This window comes from Bos grunniens, chromosome 1, assembly GCF_055505025.1.
Source record: "Bos grunniens cultivar Pamir isolate PY7600 chromosome 1, Bosgru_T2T1.0, whole genome shotgun sequence".
Taxonomy (NCBI): Eukaryota; Metazoa; Chordata; class Mammalia; order Artiodactyla; family Bovidae; genus Bos; species Bos grunniens.
This window is the reverse complement of record NC_141165.1, coordinates 85,010,559-85,031,101: the sequence shown is the minus strand read 5'-3', so window position 1 is coordinate 85,031,101 and position 20,543 is coordinate 85,010,559. Positions and strand designations below refer to the sequence as shown.

At 35.5% G+C, this 20,543-nt stretch overlaps 1 protein-coding gene and 1 pseudogene across 4 annotated transcripts in view; one reads left to right on the top strand and one right to left on the bottom strand.

The window, feature by feature from the left end:
- Positions 1-20,543, top strand: part of ACAP2 (ArfGAP with coiled-coil, ankyrin repeat and PH domains 2) — a 176,261-nt gene that overhangs the window by 150,871 nt on the left and 4,847 nt on the right. For 2 of the 4 annotated variants that reach the window (XM_086399275.1, XM_086399265.1), the window contains 10 exons: positions 2,627-2,835; positions 3,166-3,235; positions 5,269-5,360; positions 6,720-6,904; positions 7,546-7,650; positions 8,039-8,131; positions 9,949-10,136; positions 10,538-10,647; positions 12,424-12,534; positions 14,706-14,767. In XM_086399275.1, the coding sequence (XP_086255401.1) occupies positions 2,627-2,835; positions 3,166-3,235; positions 5,269-5,360; positions 6,720-6,904; positions 7,546-7,650; positions 8,039-8,131; positions 9,949-10,136; positions 10,538-10,647; positions 12,424-12,534; positions 14,706-14,767 (1,225 nt within the window). The remainder of the gene's footprint in view (positions 1-2,626; positions 2,836-3,165; positions 3,236-5,268; positions 5,361-6,719; positions 6,905-7,545; positions 7,651-8,038; positions 8,132-9,948; positions 10,137-10,537; positions 10,648-12,423; positions 12,535-14,705; positions 14,768-20,543) is intronic. The other 2 variants (XM_086399294.1, XM_086399284.1) reach the window with 1 other exon arrangement.
- Positions 11,021-11,315, bottom strand: LOC147379796 (cytochrome b-c1 complex subunit 7 pseudogene; annotated as a pseudogene).

Genomic DNA, 20,543 nt, shown 5'->3' with positions numbered 1-20,543 from the left:
TAAACACTTTCAAGTCATAGCACGTGGCCAAAATGAGCCAAGGAGAGTGAAGGGTGGGTGTCATTTGCAGTCCTGTATTCCTTGAGGTGTCCAGCCCAGGTTCTGTGTTACCGTACTTTGCTTTCAGCTTCTCTAATTTGGTGCAAAAGCATTAGAGGAATACTGAGAGTGAACCAGCGTGATTTGTGCATTGACATCCTTTTTCTGTGTAATTGCTTACAAGCTAATTCACATTATCAAATATGTTTTAGTAACATAGGTTTTATTTCTTTTTTTAAAATTTAAAGTAATCTGTAACTTACAGAGAGGTTCCAAGTAATGCAAATTATTTTTCCCCTGAACTATTTCAGAGTAAGCAGCTAACATATGGTATACCACCCATTATTAGTTTAGTGAGTTCTTCTCACAACTAGGACATTTCTCCTGTATAATCATAATCAAGAAATGAGCATTGGTACAGTACTACCATTTAATTCTCAAATGTCAAGTTTTAATAGTTGTCCCAGTAGTGTTCTTTACAGCAAAAAGATCTAGTCTAGAAGCACAGGTTTCTTTTAGTTGTCATGATTCTTCAGTTTCCTTCAGTTTTGGTAATAGTCCCTCAATTTTACTTGGACCTTCTTGACCTTGATTGTATCGAAGATTGCAACTTTTATAGAATATCCCCCATTGTTGAAATGTTTACTTACAAAGTTGTGCATTGTTGGTAGGAGTATTATATAAATTATGCTGTGTTCTTCTCACTGCATCTTCTCAGGTGGCCTGAGATTTTGATTTGTCCCATTTTTGGTGATGTTAACTTTGATCACTTGATTAAGGTAGTGCATGCTAGACATCTCTACTGAAAATACTGTCTTTGTAATAGTATTTTGTATGTATTGGGTGTATGTACTTTGAGACTATGTAAATATTCTTTCCTATTCAAACTTTAATTTTTAAATTTAATTATATGAGGATACAGCCCTGTTTTAATCAATGTATTATGATTCATTACTATCATTATTTGTTTTGTTGCTCAGATTGACTCGTTTCTCTAGTGCAGCCCTGGATTCTGTATCCTTTTGACATTTCCCCAACAGTCTTGAAGTTCTTCCCTACCTTCTAGCATGATGAGATGTCCTGAGTTCATCTTTTTGTACTTTCTCTGCACCAGCCTTGAAATCAGCAATTTCTTCAAAGTACACTAGTTCTTTTGGGTAGAGAACAGTTTTTAGAAAGCAAAATAAAGGAATATACATGTGTATATATTATTTTACATCTTTACCGCTTTATAAATCTATTTATATTAAAACCATTAGGGCACCTATTGTCATCTCCAGTCCTAATGTAATACAACAGGGTTTGTTCTAACTTTCTCCCTTTTCATATAAATAACTCCTTTCTCTGAAGTAAGAAATCTGACTTCCTTTATTGTTAGCAGCTTTGCTCATATGCTCAGTCCCCCTGCTGTGACCAGTATGCTTGCTCTGCTGCCATTTCCCACCTGCCAGACTAACACCTCACACCAGGTGGTGCTACCACTTGGTGGTTCCTCTCTGTCTTCAGGCTCTCGTTTCCTTTGTTGGACTGTCTCCCTACGCAGAAATCCTTCTTCCCCTGCTTGGGAACCAGCAACCTGCATGGGGTCACTCTCATCTGAGGGTATGCTCCTCACCCAGCTCAGTCCTCTCTGTAATTCCATATCCCCACACTTTCTTTGCCTAGCCACACTTAATGGCTATTTTTTTTTTTAACTTTACAATATTGTATTGGTTTTGCCATATATCAAAATGAATCCACCACAGGTATACATGTGTTCCCCATCCTGAACCCTCCTCCCTCCTCCCTCCCCATACCATCCCTCTGGGTCGTCCCAGAGCACCAGCCCCAAGCATCCAGTATCGAGTTTTCAAGAAGGGCAAGATTATATTTGTGTGAATTCTGTTCTAAAATACTGGCTTATTAAAGTTGAAATGTTTTTAAACCAAAAGACTTTTTAGGCCATATATTTATTTGCATAGGATCCTCAAACTCTGTTTTTGTACTTGGTCATTATTGGTATAGTCTTTGCTGGGCACTTAAAAAGTTAGTTTTTTGCTTATCTGCCACCTTTTGCTTTTCTCCTGGTTTCTCATGAGCTTTTAGACATTGTGGGTTATATTGTTGGTTCACTCTGTAATTATAATTATGCAGTTGATCTGTTCTTTAGTAAAAGGCCATACCATTTTCAGTAATTCACTGCAGTAATTGAAACAACTTGCTTGCAGTTCATTGAATACCTTGGAAAAACTTGGTATAAAATAGTATTTATTTTCTTCTTGAGTCTTAATAGTCTCATGCATACTCTCTCTGTCTCTCATCCTGCATGCTAAATTCCTGTTCCTCTTTCTCTTTGCCTTTTATCTTGTACATACAATCATTGTGTCAAGTTATTTTTTATTAATGTGTTTTTCTGTATAAGACTAAAGGCCAATTGATGGCAGATCCTGTATGTTTTCATTCTTGAACCCCCAGTGTTTAGAACAGTGTCCTTCTTAGGCCCATAATAGGCCTTCAGATTGTTGATTGGCAGCTTTTGTTTGGAGCATGTAGTGTGCAATGTAGTATTACAATCCTTTTTTGTTTTTTTAAATCTTAATTCTTTTAGAAGCTGGATAAGAAATCGTCTCCATCCACAGGGAGCCTGGATTCTGGAAATGAGTCAAAAGATAAGCTATTAAAAGGAGAAAGTGCATTGCAGCGAGTCCAGTGTATACCTGGGAATGCCAGCTGTTGTGACTGTGGTCTGGCAGACCCACGGTGGGCCAGCATCAACCTGGGCATCACCCTGTGTATTGAGTGTTCTGGGATTCATCGGTGAGTAGGCCCCCTGGGGTGAGAGGCTTCTTTTGGTTAAACACACGTACATGTTTCTTTCCCAGGGGTTAGAGGACTTTCCCTCCTGCCTAATTTCGCTGCCAGTTTGTGTCTTTGTACCTTTTATGAAGTGGATAAAATTCTGGTTTGTGAAGTGATTTCGAGGACTTTGATTCACCATTAACCAGAAGATCTATCCATATGTATATATGTGTTGAGGGCTATATTAGAGACTGTGTCACATTAAGATAGAAAAATCACTTGCATAATGTGCAAATAGAGATTTGAAAGTTTTATATATTGATGCAGTCTTTTCTTTTTCTGACTTAGGAGTCTTGGAGTTCATTTCTCAAAAGTACGATCTTTAACTTTGGATACTTGGGAGCCTGAACTTTTAAAGGTAAAATAAATATTTGCTTTAAAATATTTTATGTTTTCACATAAAAGTCAAGATTTTTTAAATTTATTTATTCTTTTGCCACTTGGCTATGCAGGATCTTAGTTCCCCAACGAGCAATCAAACCTGTGCCCTCTGCAGTGGAAGGGCAGAGTCCTAACCACTGGACCACCAGGGAATCCCCAAAAGTCAATATTTTAGAATCTGGATTTGCAAATGTATGAGTTTCTCAATGCCAACAGTGAATTAAATTGTATTGGAATATATCTGATGTTATTTTGGCAAATCTGGTGTTTTCTTACTGTTTTTTTTAAGTTGCTAAGCTTAAGTAGCACTCCTAATTGTATGTCAGTTCACTTTTTTAAGGAGACTAGCACCCTTGCATTTTTATGTTTTCTCAAAAATTAGATTCTGTGCCTTAATTTTAATATTTTGTAATTATATAATTTTTTATTAAGAATATGAGATATTGTCAGAGTGAGCTGCATAACAGGGTATATCATGTTATTATGGCATTATTTTAGCATAGGCACATTTGAAAATTTACATATGTCAGGGGTAGTAGTCATCAAATTAAGACATCCTTTTTCCCTGTGTAAGGATTCATACCGATGAAAGTGCCATAAATAATTTTAGATCATCACTGGGTTTTTGATAAGTGAAAGTAAAAGTTGCCCCGTCATGTCCAGCTCTTTGCGACCCCATGGACTATACAGTCCATGGAATTCTCCAGGCCGGAATACTAGAGTGGGTAGCTTTACCCTTTTCCAGGGGATCTACCCGACCCAGGATTGAACCCACGTCTCTCGCATTGCAGGTAGATTCTTTATCAGCTGAGCCACCAGGGAAGCCTAAGAATACTGAAATGGGTAGCCTATCCCTTCTCCAGATATTCCCAACCCAGGAATCGAAATGGGGCCTCCTACACTGCAGGCGGATTCTTTACCATCTGAACTACCAGGAAGCCCAAGACTTTCAAAATTTATACTGATTAATAATGTAGCCATTTTAATTCCCACTGTTTAGTTTACCTATTGTTAAAAATGGTAGCTTAAAGGATGTAGTGTATTCTACATTTATTTGTCTGAAAATTGTGTTTCTTAATGCATTTGTGTTTTTATTTCAATCCATAGATAAACACATAATCCTTTCAATTATGTAAAGTAAAAAAGTTTTCTTTGTGGAATTACTGTGTAAACCTCTAAATGGAAGTGATAAGTTGGCTCATATGATAGAGCCCTATTTGTATAGATTGTATAAATTCATATGAAATCAAAGAAGGAGTAAGGGGGAGGTGGGAGCTAGAAATCTAACTTCTGCGTCAACTGTGGGTAGATATGAACTCAGTGGATTCATTTTAGAAATTTTGGTTGAAACACAGCTGTCTGATACTTATAAAAAAATACTAAAGCAATATTTAGAAATGTAAATAAAATCTAAGGAGAAAATGTGTGTGTGTTAGTCATTCATTTATGTCCAAATCTTTGCAACCCCATGGGCTGTAGCCTGCCAGGCTCCTCTCTCCATGGTATTCTCTAGGCAAGAGTCCTGGAGTGGGTTGCCATTTCCTTCTCCAGGAGATCTTCCCTACCCAGGAATTGAACCCGGGTCGCCTGCATTTCAGGCAGATTTTTAACTGTCTGAGCCACCAGGGAAGCCCAAGGAGAAAATAGTTTACTTCAGTTCTGAGTTGTTTAAAGCTTAACCTATCTGGACTTAGGCTTCTTTTTTTTGATTAACTTAGCTAATGTTGTGGGTATATAGCCTTGTGCTAACCACAGTGGAGGGATAGAAGTCTGGCAGAAGATGTGTGAGGAGAAACCCTGTCTTAAAGAGTAGTAATCTAAGGGAGGTATTCTGGTGAAAAATGGAAAAATGCTGATAATGCTCTCAGTCCTCATTTCATTTTGTTTAACTTTCAGCATCATTGTGATATATGCATTTTCAGAACTTGCAAAGAATTAAGTATTTGCTTAAGGATTAATATAGTATATTTTAGGAAATTATAGCTTATTTTCTGTCTCTCTGCCAAACAGCTTATGTGTGAGTTGGGGAATGATGTTATAAATAGAGTTTATGAAGCTAATTTGGAAAAAATGGGAATAAAGAAACCACATCCAGGACAAAGGTACTGTTTCAGTTGTGTTAAAATGTTACTGCATCCCCCCATCTTGAATATAGCTGTTATTTTATTTCCCTTTAATTGATATGTAATATTGAAACAGTGGTTCAGAGAGATCATTACTGCTTTGGTTAAAATGTGGCTGTTTCTTTCTTGGGTTTGTTAATTAGATTGTATTTGATAGTCAGATAATAAATTATAATCTCTAGATGAGAGAGAAGCTTAAAAATTAAGGCTCTGCAAAGGAATATAAAACCTCTTACTAGCAAGTAAAGTAGACAAAGTTCTACTAGTTGCAGGCCTTTAAAAAGAGATAATCTGTTCATTAATGTCTCCAAGGGTCAAGTTTCTATACCTACAATGAATAATTTTTGCATTTTTGACTTTGTTTAGCAAATAATTGTTAATTACGTATTTCCTACATCGCATTTTTATATTGAAGGATTACCGTTGAAAAGGGTGACTTCTGGTAAGGGAGAGTACTTACTTAATTGCTGTGTTTTAAGTTTTACTTCCAGTCCTGTTCATGGAGACTTATTGAATGAAGTGGCAAAGAGTGCCTTCAATGTGGATAATTAGTTTTGTTGTTCATGTTATTTTTAATCTTTATGTTTCTTTATATTAAATATTAAAACTTTGCCATAATCCTATATTTGACTATATCTTTATGATAATTTTAAAAAGGTATTGCTCTCTAAACCAATACCGTTTAAATCAGATTCTTATTTTTGTGCAAAACTGTGGTTTGAGTTATCTCAGACCTTGAGATATCCTATTTTAGCCAAAGATTTAGGCATTTTAGAAAGATGTAAGTAGGAAAAGGTATAGAAGAAACTTGACAAGTTTTGTAGTTGTATCATAAATCAAAAATTCTAAGTGTGATACTTTTTTGGGTCCCCTTTAAGTTAAAAATGCTGTGTTGCGTTAAAGTAGTTGTCTTATGAAAACTTACGGTCATGACTAGTGGTAATTCAGTGTGTGACATTATTTATTGGAGTAAAAATAGAATTGAAGTTAATTTCTATAAATTTAATCATGTTTTGGTAGTTTTCATTCTTTAAAAAGCAACAGGGAATATGTGTAGAAATGAATGAGCATAGAAATTAAGAGACTAAGAATGCTATGTTAATACTGTGACTTTTCAGTTGGTTGATTATTTATATTCATTTAAACATGAAATCATAGTTCATTAAATATTTGGAAGGAAAACATGTTGCAGAATGTTGGAAATACATAAAACTTTTTAACTAGTATTATGTTTAGTGACTTTCTTTGAAAAATTCAGTATGTAATGACTTCTTTTCACTGTTGGCCATGCTAAGAGATTAAGCAGAACATCATGATGTTTTTATATATACCAACCAGACAGGAGAAAGAGGCGTATATCAGAGCAAAATATGTGGAGAGGAAATTTGTGGATAAATACTCTATGTCATCATCACCTCCTGAGCAGGAAAAAAAGATTGTCTCCAAAAGTTGTGAAGAAAAGAGGCTGAGCATTTCTAAACTTGGGCCAAGTGAACAAATTAGAGCATCTCCTCAGAGTTCAGGTATTACACTTTATTTGTTGTTTGTATAAGTCACTTGCTTAATTTCTGAATTAGTAGCTGTTGTAGATTTTTTAAATGCTGAAAGCACATCTTCTTCTATATATCCTAAGGAAAAATTGGATTTCTTTGTCTTTAAAATAGTTAAACAGTCTCCTGGTAATTCACATTCCTACATACAGTTGACCCTTGAAAAACTCAGGGGTTGGGGTACCAACTCTCCACTCAGTTGAAAATTCACACGTGATTTTTAGTTGGCCCTCCATGTATGTGCTGCCTCCGTATCTGCTCTGTAGTTCCTCTGTATCACTGGTTCCGCATCCATGAGTTCTACCAATCCCAGATCATGTGGTACTGTAGTATTTTGTACTGAAAAAAAAAATCTGTGTATAGGTGGACCACGTAATTTAAACCTGTGTTGTTTAAGGGCCAACTGTAATGTATCTATCCTAGGGAATAAAACTGCTTAAAATCCAAGGGGAGATGGGAATTACAGATTTATCATGCAAAAAGCCCTAAATATCTGATTAACCACCTAATATCCTTCCTGTTTCTTCCTCCTAAAATTTTCCCAATAACGTTTTTTCCTGCCCTCTTCCCTTCTTACGGCCTGCTTTGTGCTTTGCTAACTTGCATGTCCCCAGTGGTTGCTGTAAATAGCGACGAGGCCAGGCGGGAGTCTCTCTTCTGTCCTGATGAGCTAGATTCACTCTTCTCCTACTTTGATACTTCTTCAAAACTACGTAGTAGTAAGTACTACTCTTGTGGAGCATTCCAAGTCTGTGCCATTGGTCATTGTGTGGTGTGGCCATTTCTCTAGATGTTACCCATTGTCTCAGATTGCACATTGCTTACCGTCATACGATAAATTAATGCTTTACTATCCCTGACACATTCTGGGGTAATGAGAATGAGATATGTTACGACTCTGAAAATAAGTTTATTTCTAGGCTTCATGACTGATTCATATTTTGATAAGTGAAGTGTACCAAAGAATTAAAATTGTGAAAAGTTTATTCTGGTGGTGGCTGAGTTCATGTTGATGTTTCAGAGTTCATTTTAAAATCTCGTTGTTTGTGGGACTTTTTTCTTAATGGTTCAAAACTTTAATCTCTAGCTGGTTTTTCTTTAAAACAGTCAAAAGTAATGACAGTGGAATCCAGCAGAGCTCTGATGATGGAAGAGAATCTTTACCCTCCACAGTGTCAGCCAATAGTTTATATGAACCTGGTGAGTTTGGTGAAATTCAGTGTTAAATGATATTGTTTGCTGGAAAATGCATGTGAAATGTGAAATGCCAAGTCTGATTGAATAGTTTCTAAAGGAAGTGGTTAATCTTTTAGAAGGTACTAAGGGGAAGTTCGGAGAAGGCAATGGCACCCCACTGCAGTACTCTTGCCTGGAAAATCCCATGAATGGAGGACCCTGGTGGGCTGCAGTCCATGGAGTCGCTAAGAGTCGGACACAACTGAGCGACTTCCCTTTCACTTTTCACTTTCATGCATTGGAGAAGGCAATGGCACCCCACTCCAGTACTCTTGCTTGGAAAATCCCATGGACGGAGGAGCCTGTTAGGCTGCAGTCCATGGGGTCGCTAAGAGTCGGACACAACTGAGCGACTTCACTTTCACTTTTCACTTTCATGCACTGGAGAAGGAAATGGCAGCCCACTCCAGTGTTCTTGCCTGGAGAATCCCAGGGACGGGGGAGCCTGGTGGGCTGCCGTCTATGGGGTCGCACAGAGTCGGACACGACTGAAGCAACTTAGCACTTAGCAAGGGGAAGTTAATACTGCTGAATGAGAAAGCAGCTATTTCTTTTCATATTTGGAAGTTCTGTCCTAGCTGTGTATTTTTCTAAGCCTCATGACGTGCTGAAAGTAACTTGTCAATAACTAAAGGTAATTTTTAATGCATGTGAACTGTATGTCTTATTATCTGTTATCTTTTGGGGGACTGTCTTTTTACATATATAATTATACATATTTATTTTTGGCTGCACTGGGTCTTCATTGCTTTCTTTGCGCGGGCTTTCTTCTAGTTGCGGTGAGTAGGGCCTGCTGTCTAATTGAGGTGTGCAGGCTTCTCAGTGCAGTGGCTTCTCTTGTTGCAAAGCACAGGCTCTAGATCTAGCCTCTTGGACTTTAGTAGTTGCAATTTGTGGGCTCTAGAGCACAGGCTCAGTAGTTGGGGCACACGGGCATGTGTACTTCTCGGCATGTGGAATCTTCCCAGACCAGGAATCGTACCCCTGTCCCCTGCATTGGCAGGTGGATTCTTACCCTCCTTGTAAGAGGAAAGTCCCTGGCTGTCTTGTCTTGTCAGGAGAAAGAGATCAGCAAATCCACCCCCCATCCCACAATTAGGGATGCCCACCCCTGCCATCGCCCCCAATTAGGTTTTTCTTCTAACTTGTACTTTCCTCCTGTTTCTCTCCTTTATGATTTCAGCGGCTTTGATTTTGCAGAATACTCGATAGAAAGCATTCTTTATGTTATTTGAACTGCTTGTACTGCAAATTGTGCTGGTGTTGGACCATCCCAGGAATAAAGTGAGGTTTGGTCTAGTAGTGAAATTCTTTCGAGGTTGTTACTGTGTCTTCTGAGTCCCTAAGTCCAGGCTTATAGTCAGATACCTAATTGTAGTCTAATACAGAGTAATCTACCTACATGTCAGACACTGGCAAGATCACAGAGAGCTGATGTACTAGTCAATGTATTTAAAAGAGAAGAAGGCTGTGGGGAGTGATTAGTCTATAGGAAATAAGGTACCTTTGTGAAAATCTTACATCACAATTTCATACTGTGATACAAGTAAGAGTTTGATTTTTTAAAAAGCTGTGGTAAGTTACATATAACATAAACATTTACCATCTTAACCATTTTCAGGTGCACAGCTCAGTGGCATTAAGTCGTTCACACTTTGTGCTGCCATTGCCACCATCTATCCCCAGAATTCTTAACCTTACAAAGAATAAGAAGCAATGACTTCCCATTCTCTCCCTCCCTGCCAAGGGCTCATTTTTATTTATTTGTGTTTGTTTTTCAGAGGCAGAAAGGCAAGATTCTTCTGTGTTTCTTGACTCAAAACATCTTAATCCAGGACTCCAGCTTTATAGGGCTTCATATGAAAAAAATCTTCCTAAAATGGCTGAGGCTTTGGCTCACGGTGCAGATGTGAACTGGTCTAATTCCGAGGAAAACAAAGCAACACCACTTATTCAGGCTGTATTAGGGGTATGAATTTGTAAATTCAGGTTTTCAGTGGTAATAGAACATAAAAAATCATAATTCATTTTGAGCATAACTTTACATTATAGTTTGCTTTAAGAGGTGGGTTGGAAAATAGAAGCAGCAGCTAGTAGTTATTTCTGAATATCGCTTTGTGTAAGTTCAATTTTTTTCTTCATGGAAGGGAATTCTAGTAATGAAAGTAGTGGGTTTTGCTAGATTGCAGACTGCAAATAGAATCCCAGTTAGAAGTAGTTCTTGGGAAGAAAATAATATAATTTATCATTTCTGTGCTTTTGCTGGGGGGCATTTTCTCTTTTTGGCTATTAAAGTAAATACTCTGTTTTTAATAGAAATATATAGTCATTCACTTTTTGCCCATTGTTGTCTTCTTTTTTCCTTCTAAGGGCTCTTTGGTTACATGCGAGTTTCTCCTACAGAATGGTGCTAATGTGAACCAAAGAGATGTGCAGGGACGGGGACCATTGCACCATGCCACCGTCTTGGGGCACACGGGGTAAACTATTGTGCTTATATATTTAAGTAGATTTTATTTGAAAAAATTAATTTGAAATAATCTTTTGCTCTTTGGTTAAGATCGTTACGCAGTTTGTAAGGTGATACTTTCTGTGACTTACATTGTCATGGTAGAACTTGAAATTTAAAAAAATTTCAGGAAAAAATATTGTTACTTTTCAATAAGTAACAATAATACTGTTGTTTGTCAATAAGAAAATTGACAGACTTAGTTTTTTTTTCAACAATAATTATAATATTTATTTAAAGTAATACATTTACAGCCAAAATAGTTCTACATTGTACATTTCAGGTTTAACCAACTTCATAAAAATACTTGAGAACAGCTGTATCCATAGATTTAGACTACTGAATTATTTCTTTGCCCATTCTTCTCTCTTTTCTTTCCCGAATAACCTCTTTCAGATATGGTTCAAGGTAGAATTTATCCTCCTCATATTTTGTCCACTGCTCTTTAGGCAGGATCTGCTGCCTCATGCTGAGGTCCAGTGCTCTCTTAATGCGAAACACTCTGTCATTATAAAGGTTCTCATATATTGTGTCATCTCACATTAAGCCCAGTTTATTGAACCCAGCAGCGTTGTAATACCATTTTCGAATACCCTCCAGCCACCCGATTGATGGTGAAACAGCTGGCCGGCCCGCCATGTTGACCTGACACAGAAGCGTTGCCTCCTGACAGACTTACTTTGAACTTTACTAGTTATTTATATAGATCTCTTAGAATTTAAAACTGTCACTGAAATTGTGGCAGTTTTAAAAGACAACTTAATGTGTTGGTATGTATTTATGTATATAAATACATACATACAGTATTTCTGTATTTATACATTATGTACATAGGACACACATTTGGGGGAAATTTTGTAACTTTGTAAATTTTAGCTTTCCTACAAGGTGGTTAATTCTTATTTTGTGCTATTGATGTTGTGATTTCTGGACCAGTATTTAGATGCACAGAACAATAAAGCCATACAATGGGCTTTCTACTAGAGGGTACAAATAAACTCAAAATTTGGCCTTATATATATATTTATAATAAAGGTCACTTTATTTTTAATAAAATACCTCAGGATCTGCAGTTTTTATTACTTGGACAGGCAAGAAGCTGTCCTTTTTTAATGTTTATTTATAACTAGTCTTCTGTTTTCATCCTAGCTTGTTTTCTTTCTCTCTGTTAGCAAGAAGATTCAGTTCAATAACTTTATCATAAAAACTCTTCTTTATAAAAGCTTAGATTTAACTCATCCTTTTTATCTTCTTTTTAATCATGATTATTCCCATTTTACTTCATGGACTCAGTTTATCATTTTTTCATTTTTGTCAGTTTCTTGAAGTTATGAGTGTTTGTGAGGAGTACAGCAGCAAGATTACTTCCCATTTGTTGCTATTGTATTAGCGTTAATATTTTATGATGTTAACATTGCCTTGGCTTCCTTCTTTTCCTCGATAATGACCTCGAGTGCTTTTTATTTAAGTTTATAGGTATCTGTGTATACCTTTTTATAATATTCTTTGAGGGTAGGGGCCATAATTTATACATCCCACTATACTATGTATTGCCAGATTAAATGTGAAAATACCTGAGAGTTATAAAATGTTGATCATGGTAGATTTTTATTATCAGAGTCAATAGTTAATAAAATAAATCTTTGTAGAATGAATCAAGAATTTCCTAAGGAAGATGTTATATCTTTAAATAGTGCTTTTTATTTTTTAAGGTGAATACTAATTTTTTTTTAATTGGCAATATCAGGCAGGTATGTTTATTTCTAAAAAGAGGTGCCAATCAACATGCCACTGATGAAGAAGGGAAGGACCCTTTGAGTATAGCTGTGGAAGCAGCCAATGCTGATATAGTGACCTTGTAAGTGTTTTCACATGATTATTTCCCATACATTTTATTACTTATACAGGGTTTTAACATAGAATTTCCTGTGTAGGTGTGAAATTTAAACTTGGTTATTTACTAGAAGCCATTTACTTTTCTAAGCACATTAAATGTATGAAGCATGTTACATATATGAAAATACTTGGTTCCCACCTCAAGACTATGAGGAAGGTTTTATTATTACAGCCCCATTTTATAAGGAAGGCAAGCTACAGATAATTGTAGAAACTAGTAAATGGTGGAGCTGGAATTTGAAACCAAGAATTCTGTCTCTAAACCTGTGTGCTTAGCTACTTTTGTTTTACTTCCTGGCCAGTAGGAATAGAATATCAGTGACTTTTCTGAACTGGGTTCTTTAACTCTCAGTACAGTACTGGAGTGAGAGTTGGATTGGTTAGCAATGGGCAATTTTACTACTACCTCAAGAATTAGGGGATTATAAGCAGGGAATGCAATTGCATCGATGTTAGTAACTTGCAGTTGCATTGCCTTTGTGCACTGATACTTAGGGGACCTTTTTGTGATTATTTTTTAAAAAGAATTTTTCACAAGAGTACTCTATTTTGAGGTAAAAAGATTTGTTTTGGAATGTTTGAATACAAATTAATATGACCTGTTAAAGAACCTTGAGGTCTTTGATTTTCGTCTTGGATCAGAGTTGTTCATTACACTTGAAATCTAGGAATGTGGTTGTCACCTACCCTTTACCGTTATGTAGGAAGTCTCAAACATATGTTGTATGAATCACTTTTTCTTTCTATTCTGAATGAAGCCCATGATTGTTGGTTCTCTGTTAACTAAATAAAGACAGTTCCATTTACACTACTGAATTTCATTCAGTTACAAAGAGGAGCTCCCTTGACTATCTTGAACTCCAGAGTTCCCACTGAGAATTCTTGCCATATATATCACCCCTCCCTGACCCCTGCCAGACTAAAACAAAACAAAAAACCAAAAGAGAGAAATGTATTTTCTCTGTACCTAGCTTCACTTCCTCACTGGAGGGTTTATTGATACTATGGAGACTATTATAGGAAACTGTAGATCTGTTAAATCATTATAGACTTAATATTGGAGAAAGCTAAGTTATTAAAGAAAAGATAGGAGTGATATAGCAGAATTACATTAACGCTGGCTGTAGTTTCCCAGGCAGTTCTTATAGTAGTGGCCTTTCTTTCCCCAAAATATGTTCCCAAATTCTCTAAATTTTCTCATTTTGTTTTACTTGAGGCTGTCAGTTTCACTTAAAATTTATTGAAATAAGCAGCCTCTCTGAAAGGTTCAAATACCAAAAAGGGAGACTTATTATCTTGCTATTATGAATTCACACAATGGTTGAAAAAGGAAATGGCAGCAAATTGTGGTACTTTGGAGATAAAAAACAGCCTGTTTCAGATGCTGCAGTTGCCAGAGAGAGCATATTAGAAGAAGATGATGGAAGTCTGGGAGGGCAATGAGTATTTGGTGGCCTGAAGGACAGGCAAAAGAGTAGGAGAGGGGCACCACAGATAAGATTTGTGTTTCAAGATGTTGCTTGAAATTAGTAAGAAAATGAGAGGAAATTCACTAATTTTCTTAATCCAGTGCTATAGGTCTTCCTGCTGTCAGGTAAATAACCCAAAAAGAATATATAATCAATATGGTAACTGTGCGAAAATCTTAGTAGCCTGTTGTCATTTATTATAACGTCTGTATGTCAGAATATATCCCAAGTATTTATAGATAACCCATGCTATTTATACATTTGGAACTACCATATCTCAGGATGAACCAGATTGAACTTATGACTGGCTATTGCTTCCATTTTATAGAAGCAATAATTTCGAAGGTTGGCAGTTAAAGTCTAACAGGTTCACTAGAAGTCAGGAATTCTGTGTGCCTGGAGGAAGCAAGCTGCTGGTGGTGCTGCAAGGAACCTGCTTAAAACTGAAACTCACTTTTTAGAAATCTTTTATTGTCTTCTGTGATAAGAATTGTTTACTTTGTATCTCAGATTGTTGCGTCTAATAAACAAAAAGTCCTTTTGTTTCAGGCCAAATAACTGGTAAAAGAAAAAATTACATGAGTATGTGTCTTAGTTGTATATAATTCAGTAGTTTATGAATATTTATATTGTATAACTTACCTAAAACATTCTTTAATTTTAGGTTACGTTTAGCAAGAATGAATGAAGAGATGCGGGAATCAGAAGGACTTTATGGACAGCCAGGTCAATATTCTACTAATAACCATACTGAAATGCAATATAAGAAATGCATTCAGGAATTTATCAGTTTACAATTGGAAGAGTCATAGTTCTTTAGCAAACTAACAATACTATATAGAGTTTTTATAAATTACTTGTAAATTGTGAGTTGTTAGCTATGTACTGTACTTACTGAATTCTTGGGAGTGGCTCACTCTTGAGCCTTTAAAACTCCATAACTACTCGTATTACAGTACGCATTTACTTGCTGTATTTAACTCTGGCTACTGACTTCTTTATCTGCTGTACAGATGTCTTCCATATACATTCCAGTGAGGTGAATGGAATGATAATGTATCTTTATACACTTATAGCAGCACAACAGTCATTTTCTTTTTGGCTGTCAAGTGACTATCACAGAATTGTTTTCTTTTGGTTATTCAGGGAATTTCTATAAGTTGTGTTCAGGGAAAAAAAAGACAAATCACTATGTGTTGACATATAAAAGGTCAGTATGGAAAATACCTAGAAAACATTTATTGAATTAAAAGTTCTGTATTTGACCTAAAAATGAGTTAAAGGTTTAAAAATAAAGTTTACCAGTAGGTTAAAAAGTCCATAATGGGAATAGAGTTAGTTTAAAAGGTAGTGGGAAGAGGTCCAATTTTATCTTGTAGCTTTGCCCTAAGTAATTGTACAATATTTGTTGGATAAATGGAAGTATTTCAAGCAGCATTTTGTGAACTTGATGGCAAAGTAGATGTATTCTTATTAAGAGAAATCTCAACTCAGGATCAGCTCAAGTCTCATTTTGCATAATTTTTATCTTTGAGTCGAGATGTAAGAAAATTAAGAAATGCTGCTGATCAGATTTCGTTCTTTGATGAAAACATCCTGATTAGACATTCTTCACAAAGAAGAGAGTAATAATTAGATCTCCAGTTTCATGAATTTGAGTATATGAATTACTAATTTATCTGTTTTAAATTCATATACATGCTGGTTAAAAAGTTTAGGAATCCATGACTAAAATAATAGAGACTGTTCAGTTCTCAGTGAGTATGTTTAATTATTTTCAATCAGTACTAATATTTTAAAAGTGGCTTGTAATATCATCTATCTTTCCTGTTTAATTGTGTTTTGAAATTTCTGTACTTTATGCTAGCTTTAGCCAGCATTTTTACTTTTATTTTTACTTTACTTTTATTTTAACCCGATATAACTAAGATATATGGGGCCATTCCTTTCTCAGAGGACTGTATTTATTACTTTTTGGGGGGGTCTAATTTAAATAGGGAACAAGTAAGAACTTTGAGAATAGAGGCACTTCAGCTAGATACTTCTAATCTAGGGTGTCCCACTTTAATCCTATGGATCAAACAATATGACTGATTCATGATGTACCAAGATGTAAGAGTGCTGATAAAGGGTGAAATCTCAGCATTAATTCTGAATTTCACCCATTTGTTTTAAACTTGAATGTTAGACTTTAAAAATGTTATAATTTTGTAACAGATATACTTAAGTGATAGTATTACTAGGCCATTTTTGAGGCCTTTGTGTTTAAGCACTTTAAAATAAAAATTATTCAAAGAATATGACCCGATAGGCTAGGATAAGAGTGAATTTCAGGATTTTAGTTTAAACGGTTTTTTTTCCTTGACATTTTCAATGTAAATGTCCGGTCAGCTGCTCTTTCCTTAGGGTATTTACTGATGAAGCTGCACCCAGCTGATTAGTCAGAAGGTCAGGGGGTGACTTTTTTCTGGAGCTGGGACTTTGAAAGGACAGGTCCTCTTATGTTCTTGCAGCTTCTATTTCCATCTAAACTGTTGGTCTTCTGCCCCTATCTGGGAGCATTCAAATGGTTCTTTCAGTGTCATTTTATGTATAAGTTTATGAGTATATACCTTCTGCTCTGGAGAAGGAAACGGCAACCCACTCCAACATTCTTGCCTGGAGAATTCCATGGACAGTGGAGCCTGGTGGGCTACGGTCCATGGGATCGCAAAGAGTCGGACACGACTGAGCACACAGCACAGTACCTTCTGCTCAACAGTGGAAAAATAAGAGTTTTCCAATTTATTTGAATGAAAATTTGAAGGGAAAAAAAGGCTTATTAAAAAAAAAAAGCAAGGTTTCCTGCTATAGTCAAATCTTAGTTTAGAAAAGATTAAAAAGAGCAGAAGTCTGGAAATGGTATACCAGCAGAATAAAATGAGATTCTCATTTGGTAATAACTAGATTTTAAATTCATTTAGGTGGTCTCGTATTTAAAGTAAAACAACTTTATACTTATACAGGTGACATGGTGAAATAGCTCAGCAGTTACTCTCTGAGCCTTTTCCTTTGTGAGTCTTTGGAGAGCAGATATTTTTGCTCAGGCTGCAGGTCTCTTTTCCTCTTTGCTTATCACTGTATATTTCCCTCTGATAGATTTTGGTTGGTTGTTTTAGCTAGATCCTTTGTTGTTGTTGTTGCCTAGCAATAGATGGAAAACCTCAGAATTCTGGGTAGTTTTAAAATGCAGGTATCTTCAGTCTTTTCATTATGAAGATCTCTTCCATTTAAAAGACTCAGATATAATCTTTGGGAATCATGGACCTGTTTCTAGGAAGCTCCACTTTTGAACTTTCTGTCTACAACCCTAACGACCTGAGACTTTCTATTTTTTGCATTGTGACCCAAGAGCACACATTTCCTGAGGGGAAGATGCATCCCTCCTTGTCAGTTCCTACAACTCTTAAGAGGACTAGGTGGATGCGTGCAGTATCACATCCTGCTCTCAATTGTTGGAAACTAGTTTGGTGGTTCCCACGGTCTCTGGCTCTATGACTCCTCTTGATTGTTGGCAGAGTTTCTCAACCAGTTGAAAATCACTGCTTTAGTGAACCACTACTAATTATGTGAGTATGTTGCTGGTGAAGACTGATCATTGATCCAGTCAGTTGCAAAAAGGAAGCCGTGATCAGTCCAGAGCGGCAGGGTCATTCGCTGATCACGTGGGAGCAGGGTCTCCCATGCTGCCGGATCTTTGAGGGGAGTACATTTTAAGAGCAAAATTAGCAAAATCTTGGATCATAGCTGCTCTTGCAGTGTTTATTCTGAATACCAAAAATCAAACACTATTTTAAACCATCTGTGGAAATATAGCAGTCCACATTTTAAAAACTCAGAACTGTCCAAGCACATAGAAGAGTTAGCTTGCTGAAGAGAAATAGAATGTGATTAAGTAATTTAAAGAATTTAACTTAGTATTTCAAATATTGGGTGGTTAGTTGTTTATTGTTTATAATAAACTGTTAAATGTACTTATGAACTTTCCAGGGCAACATATTCTGGGTTATTGTTTATGTATTCTAGTGTAGACAAGTTATATTTGCCATGGGAAACATTCTGAATGATCAAAATTGTATTTAAAGAATCGCATTGAAGTTCTATTTGTAGTTCAATTTGTGTTAACTATATTAAATATCTTAGTCACTATTGTTACGTCATGTTTGCTTTTTGACAACACATTTTGAGGCCTAAGAAAGGTATTATATTGATAGTCCCTTAATTAACATTTGGTTAGAAACAATATTAATGAAAAGTTTTGTGTATGTATGTGAAGGTTAGACTTACTTTTGTACTGTATTAACTCTTAAAATGTATTCAGTAAGTGAAACCAATGATTAGTGTAGCACCAACCCCTTCCTTCAAGGAAGCATTTAATTCAGTGAATAAAAAAATGTTATTATCTGTTTTGCATGGTACAATGGTTCTACTAAAATGTACTTGTGTAGTAGGTACTAGATAATTTAAAAACAAAAACTGGAAAACCACAAAAAGAAAAAAAAAATCCCACAGCTTGTTATACAAAATATGCATTGCTAATAGTAGAAGCCATATATTGCCATTGTACTGTTGTAATACTGAAGATTGACTGCTCATCTGGTGCTATCTGTAAGCTGTTTGGCATTAGCGTCTGCTAGGTCCTTCTTCCTATTTCTTCTTGAATGTATAATGTGTGCCTTTTAAGTTCCTTCTGGTGTTGAATGGTAAAATCAGTGTGGTATTTTTGTATTATAATCTGCACTTTACACTTTCTTGGAAAGTAAGATTCCAGACTCTCCGGTTTAAATAGTATTTTTAAAATATTTATAATGTTTACAGTAAATATTTTAAATATTTGAATTCAACATCTAAGAATAAGAAAAACTTTAAAATATTTTGTATGGTTTGTTAATTGATGTTTAATGTTTGTCTCTTAGTTTATTTTGTATATTTTAGAATGCCTAAAAATGGGAATAGATTGTAGTTTGTCTTCTAATGTGGAGGTAAACTTTTATGAAATGAAACATGGGTGTAATTGGATTGTCTTACCAGTTGTTCCAGCATATCACCCTTTATTATTTTAGTTACAATAATATACGAGTTAGATGTTACTCTTAGCCAATCTATTAGGCTTCTCTTCTTACTGCATTTTTTCTTTTAAAAGTGATTGATTCAGGTCATGAGAAAATTTCCAGGGCTAAATGAAGAACTATATAGAGATTTTAATAACTTGCTTTTTACATTGACTAAATATTAAAAGCATTAAAAATTTTTTTATTGAAAATCTTGAGTTATGCTGTTAGACCTTTTTACTAGATCTTTATCACTTTCCCCTGATTTTTTCTAATTCTCTAGCTTTTGGTATGACATCGATTGCCTCAAAAAATCTCACTTTTTAAAAGCTGACAAAACTTACTGCACTATTAACAACAGTTGTAGCAATGAGTGTATAATAAGATGGATGCAAGGTGTCTTTTGGGGAATAATTATAAAACCACGCTTTAACAATAAACCAGTATTTGACAGTCTAAATCTTGAAAACAGAATTATGACAAGCCTCTGTATAAAAGTAATATGTTTAATGAAGCATTCATGATGAATGATTTAACTTGAAGATAAGATTTCATTTTATGTAAATCTTTTGTCCAAAGAGTTAGCCTGTATGTGTGTATATATTTAGTTTTTCATCACAAGAAAAATAGTCTTCAATCTGCTATAATATCAGTATCTATAATCTTCTCTACAAGGGTATTGTAGGTATATACACATGTATTCCCTGGAGTAGGAAATGGCAACCCACTCCAGTATTCTTGCCTGGAGAATCCCATAGACAGAGGAGCCAGGTGGGCTACAGTCCATGGGGTCACAAAGAGTCGGGCATGACTGAGCATATACAACCAACCAACATATGTATTATTCTAATTTAACAGATGTCTTTGATATTTAGTCCCCTTTTGTCATAGCGTCCTTGCTCAAATGACCTACAGTAAATGAACTGTTGACTAAATGTGAAAGTATGATTTTAAAGTCATTTTCTAGGCTTTATTATTTTTAAGCTTAGTAAAGAGTAGGTTAAGTGCATTAGTTTTAGTTAAGCAAAAGTTTGAATAAAGACTTTTTCACATATTATTTAAGATTTAGTTAAAATATAACATTAAAATTTCCCACCTGGTTATCAGTTTTGTCCTGTTACTAACTTGCATCCATCAGAAACATTAATATTTGTTTTTGATCTTTTCTTGGCCTTGATCAAAGGAAATATTGATTTAAATATTTATTTAAAGAATGCCTTGTTATTATACCTCATTTAGGATGACTTTTATTTCTTGTGTGTTAATAAATGTATTTCCTTACTTGCTTTAAAACACTTGCATCTTTGCTCTTTTCTAACTCTGAACTTTCCTCTGTGGCTGCATCTGAGGTGCTTTTTTCAGGTATAGTTTTTTTTTCTTCCATTATATACTTATCCAGCACTTACATTTAG